We start from the raw sequence: 14,782 nt of genomic DNA, 5'->3' as shown, positions 1-14,782 counted from the left end.
GGTTTACCCAATGACCTCCATTTGTTTGGAAATTAAGAAACACACTTCTATAATAATTATAATAAAAGAAATAATAGTGGAAATTACAAATTACTGAGAACAAGAGAGAAATAGCACATATCAAAATATGTAGAGTGAAATTAAGGGAGTATTTCTATTAGGAAAAATAAACTCTGAAATTTAACAAGCTTAAAAATTGAGAAGAAAGCCAAAGTGAGTAGAAGGAAGAAAATAATAAAATTAGAGTGGATATAAATCAAATAGCAAATAGAGAAACAATAGGGAAAAATCAACAAAATCTAGAGTAAGTTTTTGAAAAAACTACAATCAACAAATCCTGAGCTAGACTAATAGAAAAAAGTGAAAAGACTCAAATAAATAGAATCAGAAACGAAAGAGGAGACACTACAACAAATGACAGAGAAATAAAAAAGAACATAAGGAATTACTATGAACAATTATACACCAACATATTGCATAATCTAGAAGAAATGGATAAATTCTTAGAAACCCATAACCTATGAAAACTGAACTGAAAAGAAATAAACAGACCAATAACAAATAAGGAGATTGAATCAATAACCCAAAACCTCCCACCAAAGACACACTAGGACCAGATGGCTTCACATGTGAATTCTACCAAACACCCAAAGAAAAATTAAAACCAAAAAAAGAAAAAGAAAAAAAAACACAGAACAAGAGAGAACACTTGCAACTCATTTTATGAGGCTAGCATCACCTTGATACCAAATGGAAACACAGCTGCCACAAGGGAAAAAAACAAAACAAAACAAAACTAATATCTAATATCTAACTAACAAGCTAATATCTAACTAATCTCTATCTTACTATCTAACTAATATCTAAACTAACAAGCTAATATCTTTGATGAACTTACATGCAAAAATCCTCAGTAAAAATTTTATAAAACTGAATTTAAAAACATATTAAGAGGATTATATAGCACAACAAGTCAGATTTATTCCTGGAATGCAAGGATGGTTCAACATACAACAATCAATCAATGTAAGACACCACATCAACAAAATGAAGAACAAAAAACACATGAACATCTCAACTGATGCAGGAGAAGCATTTGACAAAATTCAACACTATTTAACTATAAAAACACTCAACAAAATAAAAATAGAAGAAAACTACTTCAACGTAATAAAACTCATATATGAAAAACACACAGCAAACATCATACTCAAAGGTGAAAGACTGAAAGCTTTTCCTCTAAGATCAGGAACAAAGCAAGGATGCCCCCCTTTCAACGTAGTACTGAAAGTTCTAGCCAGAGAAATTAGGAAAGAAAAAGAAATAAAGGCAACCTAATTGGAAATAAATAAGTAAAGTTATCTCTATTTGAAGAAAATCTGATATTTAGAAAACTCTAAAGACTTCACAAAAAAAGCTGTTAATGATAATAAATGAACTCAGCAACATAGCAAGATACTACACACAAAAGTCAACACACAAAAATCAGCTGCATTTCTATACATGAACAATGAACAATCTGAAAAATAAATAACAAAAATAAGTCCATGTACAATAGCACCATAAAGAATAAAAGACTTAGGAATTAACCAAAGAACTGAAAGACTTGTACAATAAAAAAATACAAATATTGCTGAAAGAAATTTAAACAGGCATAAATAAATAGAAACACTTCCTATGCTCCTGGATTGGAAGACTTACCATCCTTTAAATATCAAAACTACCCAAAGTGACCTACAGATTCAGTGCAATCCCTATGAAAATCCCGAGGACATGTTTTGCAGAAATAGAAAAACTCATCCTAAAATTCAATGGAATCTCAAAGGATACTGAGCAGCCAAAAACAATCTTGTAAAAGAAGAGCAAAACTGGAGGACTCACACTTCCTGATTCCAAAACTCACTACAAAGTTACAGCAATCAGAACAGTGTGGCATTGGCAAAAGAGGGGGGGAGGGTGAGAGAGAGAGAGAGAGAGAGAGAGAGAGAGATCTATAAACCAATAGAATAAAATAGCCCAGAAATAAACTCCCACACATATGGTCAAATGATTATTGACAAGGGTGCCAAGACCATTCAATGGGGAAAGGACAGTCTTTGCAACAAATGGCACTGGAAAAACTGGGTATCCACATGAAAAGAATGAAGTTAAACCCTTACCTAAAGGGATCCCATACCCCCAAATTAACTCAACATGGATTAAAGACCTAAATGTAAGACCTGAAACAATAAAACTCTTAGAAGAAAGCACAAGACACAAGTCTTATAACATTAGATCTGGCAATGACTTCTTAGATATGACACCAAGGACATAGGAAAAAAAAAAAACATTAGACAAACCGGACCTAATGAAAAATTTTAAACTTTGTGTATCAAAAAATACTATCTATAGAATATAAAGGCAACCTACAAAATAGGAGAAAATATTTGCAAATCATATATTTGATAAGAGATTAATATCCAGAATCTATAGAGAACCTCTAAAACTTGACAACAACAACAAAAAAAACAATTTAATTCAAAAGTGGGAATAAGATTTGTGTCAACATTTCTCCAAAATGATATATGAATGGTCAATAAGTACATGAAAAGATGCTCAATATCACTCATCATTATGGAAATGGAATTGAAAACCACAATAAGTTACTACCTCATGCCCATTACAATGGCTATTATTAAGAAAGAAAACAGAAATTAACAAGTTTTGGCAAGGATGTGGAGAAATTAGAACTCTTGCATGCTGTTGATGGGAAAGCAAAATAGTACAGCCACTGTAGAAAATAGTACGAAGCTTCCTCAAAAAAATTTTTTTAAAGAATTGCCATATCATCCAGCAATTCCACTTTGGGTATATACCCACAAAAATCAAAAGCAGGGTTAATATTAGCATAGCAGCATTGTTCACAGCAGCTAAAACATGGGAGCAACCCAAGTTTCCATCAACTGATGAATGGATAAGCAAAATGTATATATACATACAATGGACTATTTGTTAGTCTTAAAAAAGGAAGAGATTCTGCAATGTCTACAATAAGGATGAACCTTGAAGGCATTATGCTAATTGAAATAAGCCAGTCACAAAAAGACAAGTACCATATGATTCCACAGAGTAGGCTCATCTTATTTACAATTCCCTATTGCCTTGTCTATGAATTCAGTTTCCATTTACTATCTCCAGAAATGATGATACAGGAGCTGAAGGAGTTACTGAGAGGATTTCAGCTGGGCTTGGTGGCTCCCCATTCCTCCTGGGACTTTTCTGTGAGTCTCTGGTTCAAGCATTGACAATTACTGACTCAGTTGGAAGGCAAGCATCTCTGATGCCCAACTACCTGAACCTGCCTGCTTGCTGCCAAGTTAGAGTCCCTAACCAGTCATCCTGACGGTTGCCTCAGGCCCTTCCCCCTACTCCTGGTAACTGTTGCCTCTGAGCTGAGAACCCCCAAAACCACTGTCCTTACTGTAGTAATCCCTCCCTTATTTTTTTGGCTGTGGTTTCTTCTAACAATCCAATCTCATTTGATTACCATTTTCAGCAATTCCTCGACATTTCTGGTCTGCTGGTAGCACTGTCTCTGATTTTTCGGTGCTGTTAAGAATTTATTTTCATTTAAACATGTAAAAGTTTTATCTTCTACAACTTTTGGGGAAGCCATCCATACAAGTGTTGAGTTTCCAAACTTGGCTGGTGCCAAGGATTCAAGATCTTACTTTCTGGACCAAAGTTGATATATACTTTTCTGATTTGTAAGTTTATTGATATGAAAGGCATCCAGATTCATAAAAGTAAAGGTATATTTGAGGTTTTGGCCTCATTGAAAATGACATAAAGATAATTATAAAGCTTAGAGAAAGGACGTATTAGTGAATAGACTGCTGGATTCTGAGAGAATAGATTCTTTTAACGTTTATTTATTTTTGAGAGACCAGAGCATGAGCTGGGGAAGGGCAGAGGGAGAGGGAGACACAGAATCCCAAGCAGGGCCCAGGCTCTGAACTGTCAGTGCAGGTCCCCATTCAGGGCTTGAACTCACGAACAGTTAGATCATGACCTGAGCCGAAGTCAGAAGCTTAACAGACTGACCCACCCAGGTGCCCTGAGAATAGATTCTTTTAATACACATTTGGTCTCTTCCCTCAGTTAGAAGCTAGTAGAGCCCAAGGTGACAGGGGGCACAGCCACATAACTGGGGCACACAGATTTTATGCCCACCGGATTCCTTGATCTGTCATCCTGCCACCATTGTGATCTCCCTAGGCCTGAGCCTTGGAATTCAGGGCTTCATAGCTGTTCCAACCACGTCCTCCCAATTTCCCAAAGATCATCAAGATTGGCCTGATGTCCACCAGGTGGAGCCCAGAAGCTAGAGGCCATCAGCTCACCCCCAAATCAATCTTGCATCTCTGACAAGAGTAAAACACCAAGAGGCAGAAGGGTTTATCCCAGAAATATAAGAAGAGTTTGACCTTGGGAAAAAATATATATTGATGGAAATCACTTCATTAACATATTAGAAGGAGAAGAGCTCTATGATCATGATGGATACAGTAAAAGATCTGGATTAATGGAGAAACAAACAATATTCCTGGATGAGAAAATTTGATTTTATAATGATGTCAATACTGCCTCCCAAATTAGTTAATGAATTAAAGGCAAAATCTCAGAAGAGATTTCGTGAAATTTGTCAAAATGACTGCAAAATGTTTCTGGAAAAGGAAATGTGCTAGAAAAACCAAGATACTATTGAAAAAGGCTAGTAAGAAGGAATTTGACCTAGAAGATATCAATATAGACTAGTAATCTACAGTAATTAAAACAGTGTGGTATGAGACTGTAAGAGACAATAAAATTTATTTAAAACATAATATTATGTCTAGAAAGAGATCCATAAATATATGAAAAATTAGTATTGGTAAACAGTGTTGCAACAAATATAATGCTAGAAAAATGCATGTAATCTAGTGAACAGATATCCTGGTTTGGGGAGGGAGGAATGGATTACCCAGGAACATGAGGAAACTGTGGGGATGACAGATAAATTCTCAGTCTTGATTGCGCTGATGGCTTCATGACTATACGCTTATGTTAAAATTCATCAGATTACATGATTTAAATATAAGCAATTGTACATCACTTATCTTTAATAAGACTAGAACAAGAAAGCATGCTTTAAAGCCATATTTACATATGATTACAAAATTGATCTTTCTATGTAGATATGCATATGTAAAGGACCAGAAAAATATGTAGATAGACACACATAAAATTAGAACACTGGCTACCTTTGGGGAGTCAGGGAGAGGGAGCATGAAGGAGTATAACTTTTACATCATACACTTTTGTATTCTTTGCATCTTTTTTTTTTAAGCTTATTTATTTATTTTGAGAGAGACAGAGAGAGAACAAGTGGAGGAGGGGCAGAGAGAGTGGGAGAGACAGAATCCCAAGCAGGTTCTGTGCTGTCAGCATGGAGTCCGATGTGGGGCTCAAACTCACAAATCATGAGATCTTGACCTGAGCTGAGATCAAGAGTCGGACGCTTAACTGAGTGAGCCATGCAGGCGCCCCTCTTCATGTTTTTTTAAAAGAATGTTCTGGGGGTACCTGGGTGGCTCAGTTGGTTCAGTGTCCCACTTCAGCTCAGGTCATGATCTCACCGTTCATGAGTTCGAGCCCCATGATGGGCTCTGTACTGACAGCTCAGAGCCCGGACCCTGCTTCCAATTCTGTGTCTCCCCCCTCTCTGTCCTTCCCCCGCTTATACTGCCTCTCTCAGTGTCTCAAAAAATGAATAAATGTTAAAAAAAAAAGTAAAATAATAAAATAAAAGAATGTTCTATATGTATAGCTTGTATAAATACATAAAAAGCTAATAAAGTCACTTGTATTTTAAAATAGTTAAATAAAAATCCAACAACAATAACAATAGCCAGCTCTAAAACGACCCTATTTGATAAAGAGGCCCTCCAGCCCACAGAGGCATGGACTCTGAGAACTAAAAGGAACCTCAAGGAGCAACCATCAAGATGCCTGTTTTGAGGTTGGAGAAGAGGAGCCGGGTGCAGTGAGAGGCACCCAGTCACTGCCTGACCTGGGCAGACCTGCTTTGCACTGAGGGAGATGCATTCAAGGGCAGACAAATCAGCGTCACAGAGCAAACCCCAGACACTGAGCCAGCTCCTTCCTCTCTAGAGCAGTTTCCTTGTCTCTTCAATGAGGGTGGGCCAGGATGGTAAATATGGACTCCTTGCTCTGATATTCTGTAATTCTGTTTGTCTCTTTTCATCTAGTTCCCTCCTGGTTACACTCTTTCCAGATTTTGCATTTTCTTGAGATCCTTATGACAGTTGAACCAGGACCTCTAACTCTCCTGGAAAGCACCCCTGCCTATCATTTGTGTACTCACCATTCATTAATGTTTAAATTTATTCGCTGAGAGCTCTTTATGCATTTATTTAACTGCTCATCCACTCACTCATTTACTCATTCTATAAACATGCTTGGGTCACACTGGCTGGGGACTGATCTGTGAGTGCGGATCCCGACCCTGAGTCACTTTCTCCAACTTTTTCACACCAATTAAGATTTCCAAATAGACTCTGTGTAATTGGGTCTTTGGGACATCATCCCTGAAGCACCCCAAAGTTTCTACACTGGGTACATTTTCCCTTCTCCCTCTAAATTGTCTTGGGGATTGCACAGTCCCTTGGCACGTAGGGAGCTCTGAAAGGTGCCTACTCCATTTGACCTGCCTGCTCCCTGGGAGGCTGTCGGCCACGATGGAGCCGGGAGCCACCCAGGTCAGGGAGTCCCTGGGAGGTCGCAGTAAGCTACTGAGTGCCCTGTTCAGCCTTGAGCCCATCAGAATTTCCTAATTCCAACAAGTATGATACTCCTCAGAGAACCTCCCACTGAATTTTGAGTACTTTACCTAATTCCACCCAATTCTAAAAGCTCTACTTAATTCTATTGAGTTGTAAACACTTCACTGAATTTTGCAAAAGTCTAGGCATGTGTTCTTAGTTGGGAAAGCTGAGTCAGTGTGAAACCCCATGTCCTGCCCACCAGGGTTCGCTGTGTAAAGGAGGCTTGGGCCCACTTCTTTGAACTGTGTTCTCCTAGCTGCAGCCAAAGAAGGTTCCTGGTGTCTAAAGTATATTCCAGGGAACAAGGGACATGAATCTGAAAAAGCCTCAAGGTAAGTAAAAAAATGGAGATATGGGGGCAGATGAAGGGGACTTGGCTAGGAGTCAGGACCTCCAAGGAATTACTGGAACCTTGGCTTCCCCTTCCAACTCAGTGTGTGATGATGCTGGGCAAGCCCTTCTCTCTCTGGACCTCAGTCTCCCCATATGTAAAAAGGGGTTGGTCTACGTGAGCTGTGAGACTCTTCCAGTTCTGCCAGGCTGTCCTCCAGATTAGGAACAGCTCATGTTTGTCACTCAGCTGCTCACTCCCAATTTGTCTTAGTTTCATGAAGTCACATCAAGACAGGAAGAAGTTGATGGCTTCAACTTGGCCTTCAGAACCTGGGGGAGGAGATGCCACCCCTGTGGGCTGGCAGGGTAAGCAACAAGCGAGAAGTGAGTGAGAGAGGTGAGTGCCACCTTGAAAATGCCAGCAGGGCTGTGCACAAAGGAGAGAGGGCTCAAGGTGGCCCGGGAGAAACAAAGGAAGGCTCCCTGGTGGGGGTAGCATCTGAACTGGTTTTTAGGTAGCAGATGGCCAGGAGTAAGGCAGAGGCAGAAAGGACACTGTAGGCTCTGCAGACAAAGCTTCCTAGCCCTGCTTAGAGAACCAGAGTTCCATAGCATCCATACACATCCCTTCTTGGCCCCTCTTCCCAGAGGCCCTCATCCCCCAGCTAAAGGGGAGAGAAAAGAGCAGGGAGAGACAGCAACTCAGCACACAGGCTGGAAAGCAGACAAGACATTAGAGCTGGTTTGGTGACCATGTCCCTGCTCTGATGTTTCTCTGTCTTCCTGGTTCAGTCCAGACAAAGTTTGCTCCCTACCCCAAGGGCTGTTCCTTCTCTACTGACACGTCCAGGGTTCCAGCTTGGTCTCCATTCATCCTAGTAGTCCTGCTTGGTCCTCTGAAGCCCTGGCCACAAGTCAAAGGATCCGTACTACCAGGTGTGTGTGTGTGTGTGTGTGTGTAAGAGAGAGAGAGAGAGAGCCCATGAGAGAGTGCCTGCTACACATATGCATACACTCACGTGGATGACCATACAGGCACATACATGAGCCCATGTGTGGCATATACATGCACAGACATGTATGTGCATACAGGGGGGGTCAAACAGTTGTTTGTACCCACACATGGAGTTGGGGGCATATATGGGGACATTACGTGGGTGTATGTATATTGCGATAGAGAGCCAACAGCTGCTTATGTTTGTTAGTGACTTTAGGGGATAGATTATAGTATATGGAGCTGTGCAAAGGAAGCTATGGCATGGCCCAACTACTGGGGCTTCAGGAAAGCACAGTGCCCCCTCTATGCTGCCCACAGCCCTGGCACAGCGCCTGCTGCTATTGACACTCTGTTAAATAGAGGCGCCCCTCCAAGAGCCCTGTCTCAGGTTTTCCCGGCCGAATCTTGGAGGGAGCTTGCGGATCACACTCCTCTACCCCACAATGTGTCTAGACACAGTCAAGAAAAGGCAAGACCTTCTATTTGAGGTCCCAAGACTAGGGCAGAGCTCTCCCTGATGCAGAAGAGGCCCTTCGTTCCTGCAGTAGGACCCAGAGCCCTGGACCCTGTGTTTATTCTGTGTGAGAGGAAAGCGTCCACAGGGACCACTCGCCTTGAACTTTGCTGGGTGGTGCAGGCCCAGTAACACCCAGAGACTCCATACTGGGAAGGATTTTTGTGACCCTTAGCATGGCTTAACAGAAAGAGAGAAAAAAAAAAAGGAAGAAGTATGTCCATGGGAGAAGTAGGCTTCCTGTCACTAGAGGCCCGCAAACAGAAGCAGGATGAAGCTAGGCATGGAAATTGGAGATGATTTCTGCATAGAAATAGTTTGAATTTAGTGGCCCGGGAGCATATTTGTTCCCCTAATGCCTAGCATGATGACTGTAATAGGAGCTCAATCTCTCCTTCATTCTGGAATGGATAAACACAGGAGGAGTAAAAGAAGGAAACTCTCATGCAAGTGAGGCACGGACAGGAACTGGTGCTCACTCTAGATCCGGGCTTGGAGAGCATGTCCCATGGGTTTATTGACATCTTGCAAGTGTCTGAAACACTAAGTATGTCCATGGGACATGTTGACACATGCTCATTACCTGGTAAGAAGACTGAGGGGAGAATGTGGGAGAAAGATGTTCATCCATTGTGATTAAAGAACAACCAACATTTGGTGCTCGACAGAAGCAAATCTCTGCCGTGAGCATGATGTCAGTGCCATGCATTTGGGAGGACTAGATTCTAGGCCCACCTTGCCAGAGGCTTACGATGTGACCTCAGCTTCCTACCTGTGCAATGAGATCCAATGGATTCACCTCTCAGGAAGTTATCCATGCAGATGCCTTAGGAATTCATGAAGTCAAAGCAGCTCTAGCTCAGGCCCAGAGAAAATAGGAGGTTTGGGGCCAGGCCAACTAGTCCTTCAAATTTCAGCTCAAAAGCCTGTGATGAAGGCAGATTCTGAAGGTCAATCCACACACAGTAGCTGACAAACAGGCCCTGTGGAAGGACAGGTTGGATGAGCCAACTGATAAGCTCAGAGATCAGCAGCCCCTCCAATGTGAGGCACAATGTATGCTTCATGCATGGAGACCAGAGCTAACCTGAAGACACAAATCAGATTTCTGCAGGCTGAGAAATAAGGGAAAAGGGCATTCCCAACAGTGGGAACAGTATAAAGCAGCTCAGAGGTTCCTTAAAGCCAAGAGGAACCTCAGGAACCATCTAGCCCAGGGATTCTCAAGTGTGGCACTGTGGCCAACAGAAGCAGCATCACCCAGACAAACTGAGTGAGAAACTCTGCGGATGGAACTCCACAATCTGTATTTTAACAAACTTTCCAGGTGATTCTAGTACACATTAATTTGAAGACCTCTGATCCAATATACTTTTTTTCCCCAAACTATGTTAATAGAATACTTATGTGCTGTAGATTAATGTAAAAAGAATGATACCCATGGTCAAATAATAGTTCCATGGGAACTACATGCCCTGTACCACTTTTGGAAAGTTACAAATCACATTGGCATATAAGGCTCTGAGAAGTCCTGCAGTAAAGAACTTGATTTACTTTCACTTAATCTAGTGGGATCTCAAATTAATTTTTCAGATTGCCTACTAACATTTCCATTAACACTCTCTTAGGGAAATGCTGATCCAGATCAATGCTCACTTTTCACGTGGATGAATTGCGGCCTAGAGGTGTGCAAATTGTCCAAACTCGAGGACAGACTGTGCATAAAAGCTGGAAAAGTCCCAAGCAATATACTTCAACCCAAAAGATGTTCTTTTTTTTAATGTTTATTTTTGAGAGAGAGAGAGCACGAGCAGGGGAAGGGCAGAGAGAGAGAGGGAGACAGAGGATCTAAAGCAGGTTCTGCAATGAGAGCACAGAGCCCAACACAGGGCTTGAACTCATGGACTGTAAAGTCCTGACCTGAGCCAAAGTCGGATGCTCGACTGACTGAACCACCCAGGCACCCCAACCCAAAAGAGGTTCTGTGGGCTCTCCACCACTGTACACCCTCTTTCCCTCCATCCCAGCTGTGTGCCCCCTTGAGCACTGCAGTATGGAGCTGGTCAATAGGACAGAGATCTCTGAGTTCTTTCTGAAAGGGTTTTCTGGCTACCCGGCCCTGGAGCACCTGCTCTTCCCTGTGTGCTCAGCCATGTACCTGGTGACCCTGCTGGGAAACACTGCCATCCTGGCAGTGAGCGTCTTAGATGTCCGCCTGCACACGCCCATGTACTTCTTCCTGGGCAACCTCTCCATCCTGGACATCTGCTACACGTCCACCTTTGTGCCTCTGATGCTGGTCCACCTCCTGTCAGCTCAGAAGACCATCTCCTTTATTGGCTGTGCAGTCCAGATGTGTCTGAGCCTGTCCGCAGGCTCCACAGAGTGTCTACTGCTCGCTATCATGGCCTACGATCGCTACCTGGCCATTTGCTGGCCACTCAGGTACCCCGTGCTCATGAGCCACCGGCTCTGCTTATTCCTGGCGGGAACCTCCTGGGTCCTCTGCCTCTTTAAGTCGGTGACTGAGACGGTCATTGCCACGAGGTTGCCCTTCTGTGGCCGCCAAGTGGTTAGTCACTTCACCTGTGAGATCCTGGCAGTGCTGAAGCTGGCATGCGGCGACACGTCAGTCAGTGAAGTCTTCCTGCTGGTGGGCGCCATTCTGCTGCTGCCTGTACCCCTGGCATTCATCTGCCTGTCCTACATACTTATTCTGGCCACCATCCTGAGGGTGCCTTCAGCCGCTGGGCGCCGCAAAGCTTTCTCCACCTGCTCGGCACACCTGGCTGTGGTGATGCTTTTCTATGGCACCGTAATATTCATGTACATGAAACCCAAGAGCAAGGAGGCACGCGTCTCTGACGAGGTCTTCACGGTCCTCTATGCTGTGGTCACACCCATGCTGAACCCTGTCATCTACAGCTTGAGGAACACGGAAGTGAAGGAGGCTGCCAGGAAAGTGTGGGGTAGAAGTTGGACCTCCAAGTGAGGGACACCTGGGCTCTTTAGGGTAGTGGGTAGAGGGAGGACAGGTGTGGTGCAGGGCTGTGTGGCTGGAATCTTCACGCCAGAAAGCAGCATCGGGTCCCACTGGGGCCGCCACAGTGCTCACAAAGTGCTCACAGTGCTCACAAAGCACCGCTTGGTTCCTCCCCTGGCATGGCCTGGCCAGCTCTCGGCACCACCGCCTGCACCTCTACAGCGGCTCCTGGCTGGCCTCAAGACTTCACTCTCAGTCTCCTTCCATTCTATCCTCCCTGGGGGATAGATAGAGGGGCCTCTAGATACAGGGGCCTTTTTGAAAAGCACATGTGATCACACCCTCTCCTGACTGAAAGCCAGTGGCTGCCCACTGCCCTCAGGACAAAGCATAAGCTTCTCAGTGAGGCATTCAGGGCCCTCACAAGCCGGCCCTGCTAGTCCTGACTAACCCCTGGGCTCCTGCCCCACATTCCCCCTCCTGACAGCCACACGTGCCAGCCAGGTGTGAGCCCCGGGATTGGCCAGCACTGCCCAGCTCTGTGCTCTTTTGGCTCTTCCCACGAGGCAGCACAACTCCACATGTAAAAGGATGGCCTGTCAAGGGCCAGCTCGAATGCCACCTCCCCCACAAAGCTTTGCCCCTCCCTGAGCTCCTCGTGCTTTATTTTCAGCGTTACTATAAGAGCAGAGAGGGTAAGAAGCCACTCTGGCCCACAGCCCAGCCCTGCCCAACCCTAGGCCTCCCATAGGTTTCTTAAATACATTCACGAACACATCAGTGTAGGGGTGATAGTGGCAGAGCCTGGGGTCCTTCCTGAATCTGAGTGGAGCTAAGTTCAGAGATAACAGGCATGGTACCCAGAGAGGTGACGGTAGAGGAAGTGATGAGGCCCAGAATCCATGATTTCCAGACCCGTCTGGCCACCAGGGCACCCATCACCCTGAACAGCCCAGGGCCTGTGTTCCCGATGTCTCTCTTGAGCAAGAAAAGCAGCCTCTTCCATGCCTCCCAGCCCAGCATCCAGGCCTCACCTGGCTTTGGGGAGACTTGCTCTATCCTTCCTTATCTCATTGCAGGGATCCTGCCAGAGCTGCCCCTTCCTGGTGCTCAGCCTCTTCTCAGCTTTCCTTTCCGAGAACTCAGTGAGCACACAGCAGAAATGGATGCAGATTCACAGGGCATCTCCCTTCCCTGCCCCCCTCTGGCCTCAGTGGTACTGTCTGCGTGATGGGGAAGCTAGCCTTGGCCTCCAGGAAGCAGTCCAGCTCTCCTGCCTGCCCCCCACTGCAGGAAAGCAGAATCCTTGCTTGAGCCCTCTGTTCCCCTCCAGTCCCTCTTTCTGCTTCCCATGTCGGTCAGAACAGAGGCACGGAGGAAAGAAGCACAGCCTGCTCGCTGAAGCTCAGCCCTTTCTGACCAGGCCAGAGTGAAGGCTGCCCACAAAGATGCCCAGCTTTGATGCCAGGACAAGAATCTAGATGTTATCAGGTGGGCATTGGGGGTGTTAAAATCACATTTACTTTTAGATTAGTGATTAGATATCATTTTCACCGATGAAATTGGTGAAGAACTTTTTTACTGTCCGTTGGTAATGAAGGTGCAGTGAAGAAGTAATGTCATCCACTGCTGGTGAGGGTGGGAATAAGTTAATGCAAATTCCTGGCAAAATCAGCCAGAAGTATGGGGGCGCCTGGGTGGCTCAGTCGGTTGAGCATCCAACTTTGGCTCAGATCATGATCTCATGGTTTGTGAGTTCGAGCCCCGCGTCGGGCTCTGTGCTGACAGCTGGCAGCCTGGAACCTGCTTCAGATTCTGTGTCTCCCTCTCTCTCTACCCCTCCCCTGCTCGCGCTGTCTCTGTCTCTCAAAAATAAATAAATGTAAAAAAAAAAATCAGTCAGAAGTATGAATCAAAAGACTTAAAAATTGCTGGACTCTGTGACCTAACACGTCTACTTATAGGAATTAGTCTAATATGATCATTAGAGGTGCAAAGATCTATGAATAAGTATATATATATATATATATATATATATATATATGGACATTAATCACAGCATTACTTATAGTAACAGGAAGTTGTAAGAATCTTAACATCTAATCATAGAAGAATGTCCAAATAAATCTTGGTGGTGTCCAATAATAGAATATGATGCAGCCTTCAAAAAATTCTTATTTTCTGAAGAATATTTGATAATGGAAAATGCTCCCAATGTAGTTAAATAGAAAAAAGCAGAATTCACAACTTTGTATTCACTGTGATCCCAATATTATTTGTTTAAGTATTTTTGTTATGGATTTATGAATAAGTATATATGCAAAAAATTCTGGGAAACTATGACAAAATATTAAGAGTTTCCACTGGGTGGTGGGGTTAGATAGGATTGATAGGTTAGATAAGGATTGTTTCTTTATTTAACTAATTCCAATATTTCCAATATTTATAACATGAACGTGACTTAGAACTTAAAAATAAGGTGATTCATTTTTAAGAAATGGATGATCTCCTGGCTCCAGAGTAGAGCACAGATGAGAAGGCCTCCAGCCTGAGGGGCATGCAGTGAGGAAGCTGTTGCCATAATCCATAAGCCAGGCTCTCATGAGGCCTGACCAGGCGGGCAACCAAGCGGAGAGAGGGCAGCTGGGAAATATTTGGGATCTACAGATGACTACAGAGGTGGACGAGAGAGAGAATGGCTTTGTGGGTTGAAGCTTGGGTTTCAGGCTTATTTGGGTGGGTAGCGCTGCTGCCCCTTGAGACAGAGATGGAGAAAATGAGAGCAGTGAGGGGATGGTGTTGGGTTCCAGGTGTCCATGGGCAGCAAGAGGGCACTGGTCCATGACCATGTAGAAAACAAATAGTACCAATCTTCGAATGTTTTACTTTGACCTGTGATCTTGATAAAAATTCCAAAAGACAAGACATAGTATCACGGGAAAATCTGTAGCTGCCACTCTTTTAGTGAAGGCTGTGTTGTAGTTCCTAAACTGCGTCAAGTTGTTATTCTTTATTATGAAGGAAAGGGAGGGGCACCTGGGTGGCTCAGTCGGTTAAGAGTCCAATTCTTGGTTTTGTCTCAGGTCATG

The 14,782-nt window shown here is 43.8% G+C and overlaps 2 protein-coding genes across 4 annotated transcripts in view; one reads left to right on the top strand and one right to left on the bottom strand.

The window, feature by feature from the left end:
- The window catches only part of TMEM8B (transmembrane protein 8B), a 69,265-nt gene that overhangs the window by 18,301 nt on the left and 36,182 nt on the right, over positions 1-14,782 (bottom strand). The window contains exon 14 of one of the 3 annotated variants that reach the window (XR_006195799.1): positions 9,483-9,693. The exons of the other annotated variants lie outside the window; for them this stretch is intronic. The gene's annotated coding sequence lies outside the window, so the exon portion shown is untranslated. The remainder of the gene's footprint in view (positions 1-9,482; positions 9,694-14,782) is intronic. 3 annotated transcript variants of the gene reach the window in all.
- LOC122204841 (olfactory receptor 13J1-like) lies at positions 10,746-11,702 on the top strand. The gene has a single exon (XM_042912579.1). The coding sequence runs from the start codon at positions 10,764-10,766 to the stop codon at positions 11,700-11,702; it is 939 nt and encodes a 312-aa protein (XP_042768513.1). The 5' UTR covers positions 10,746-10,763.

Source organism: Panthera leo, chromosome D4 (assembly GCF_018350215.1).
Source record: "Panthera leo isolate Ple1 chromosome D4, P.leo_Ple1_pat1.1, whole genome shotgun sequence".
NCBI classification, from domain to species: domain Eukaryota; kingdom Metazoa; phylum Chordata; class Mammalia; order Carnivora; family Felidae; genus Panthera; species Panthera leo.
The sequence above is the reverse complement of the archived record's forward strand: the minus strand, read 5'-3'. Positions and strand labels throughout refer to the sequence as shown.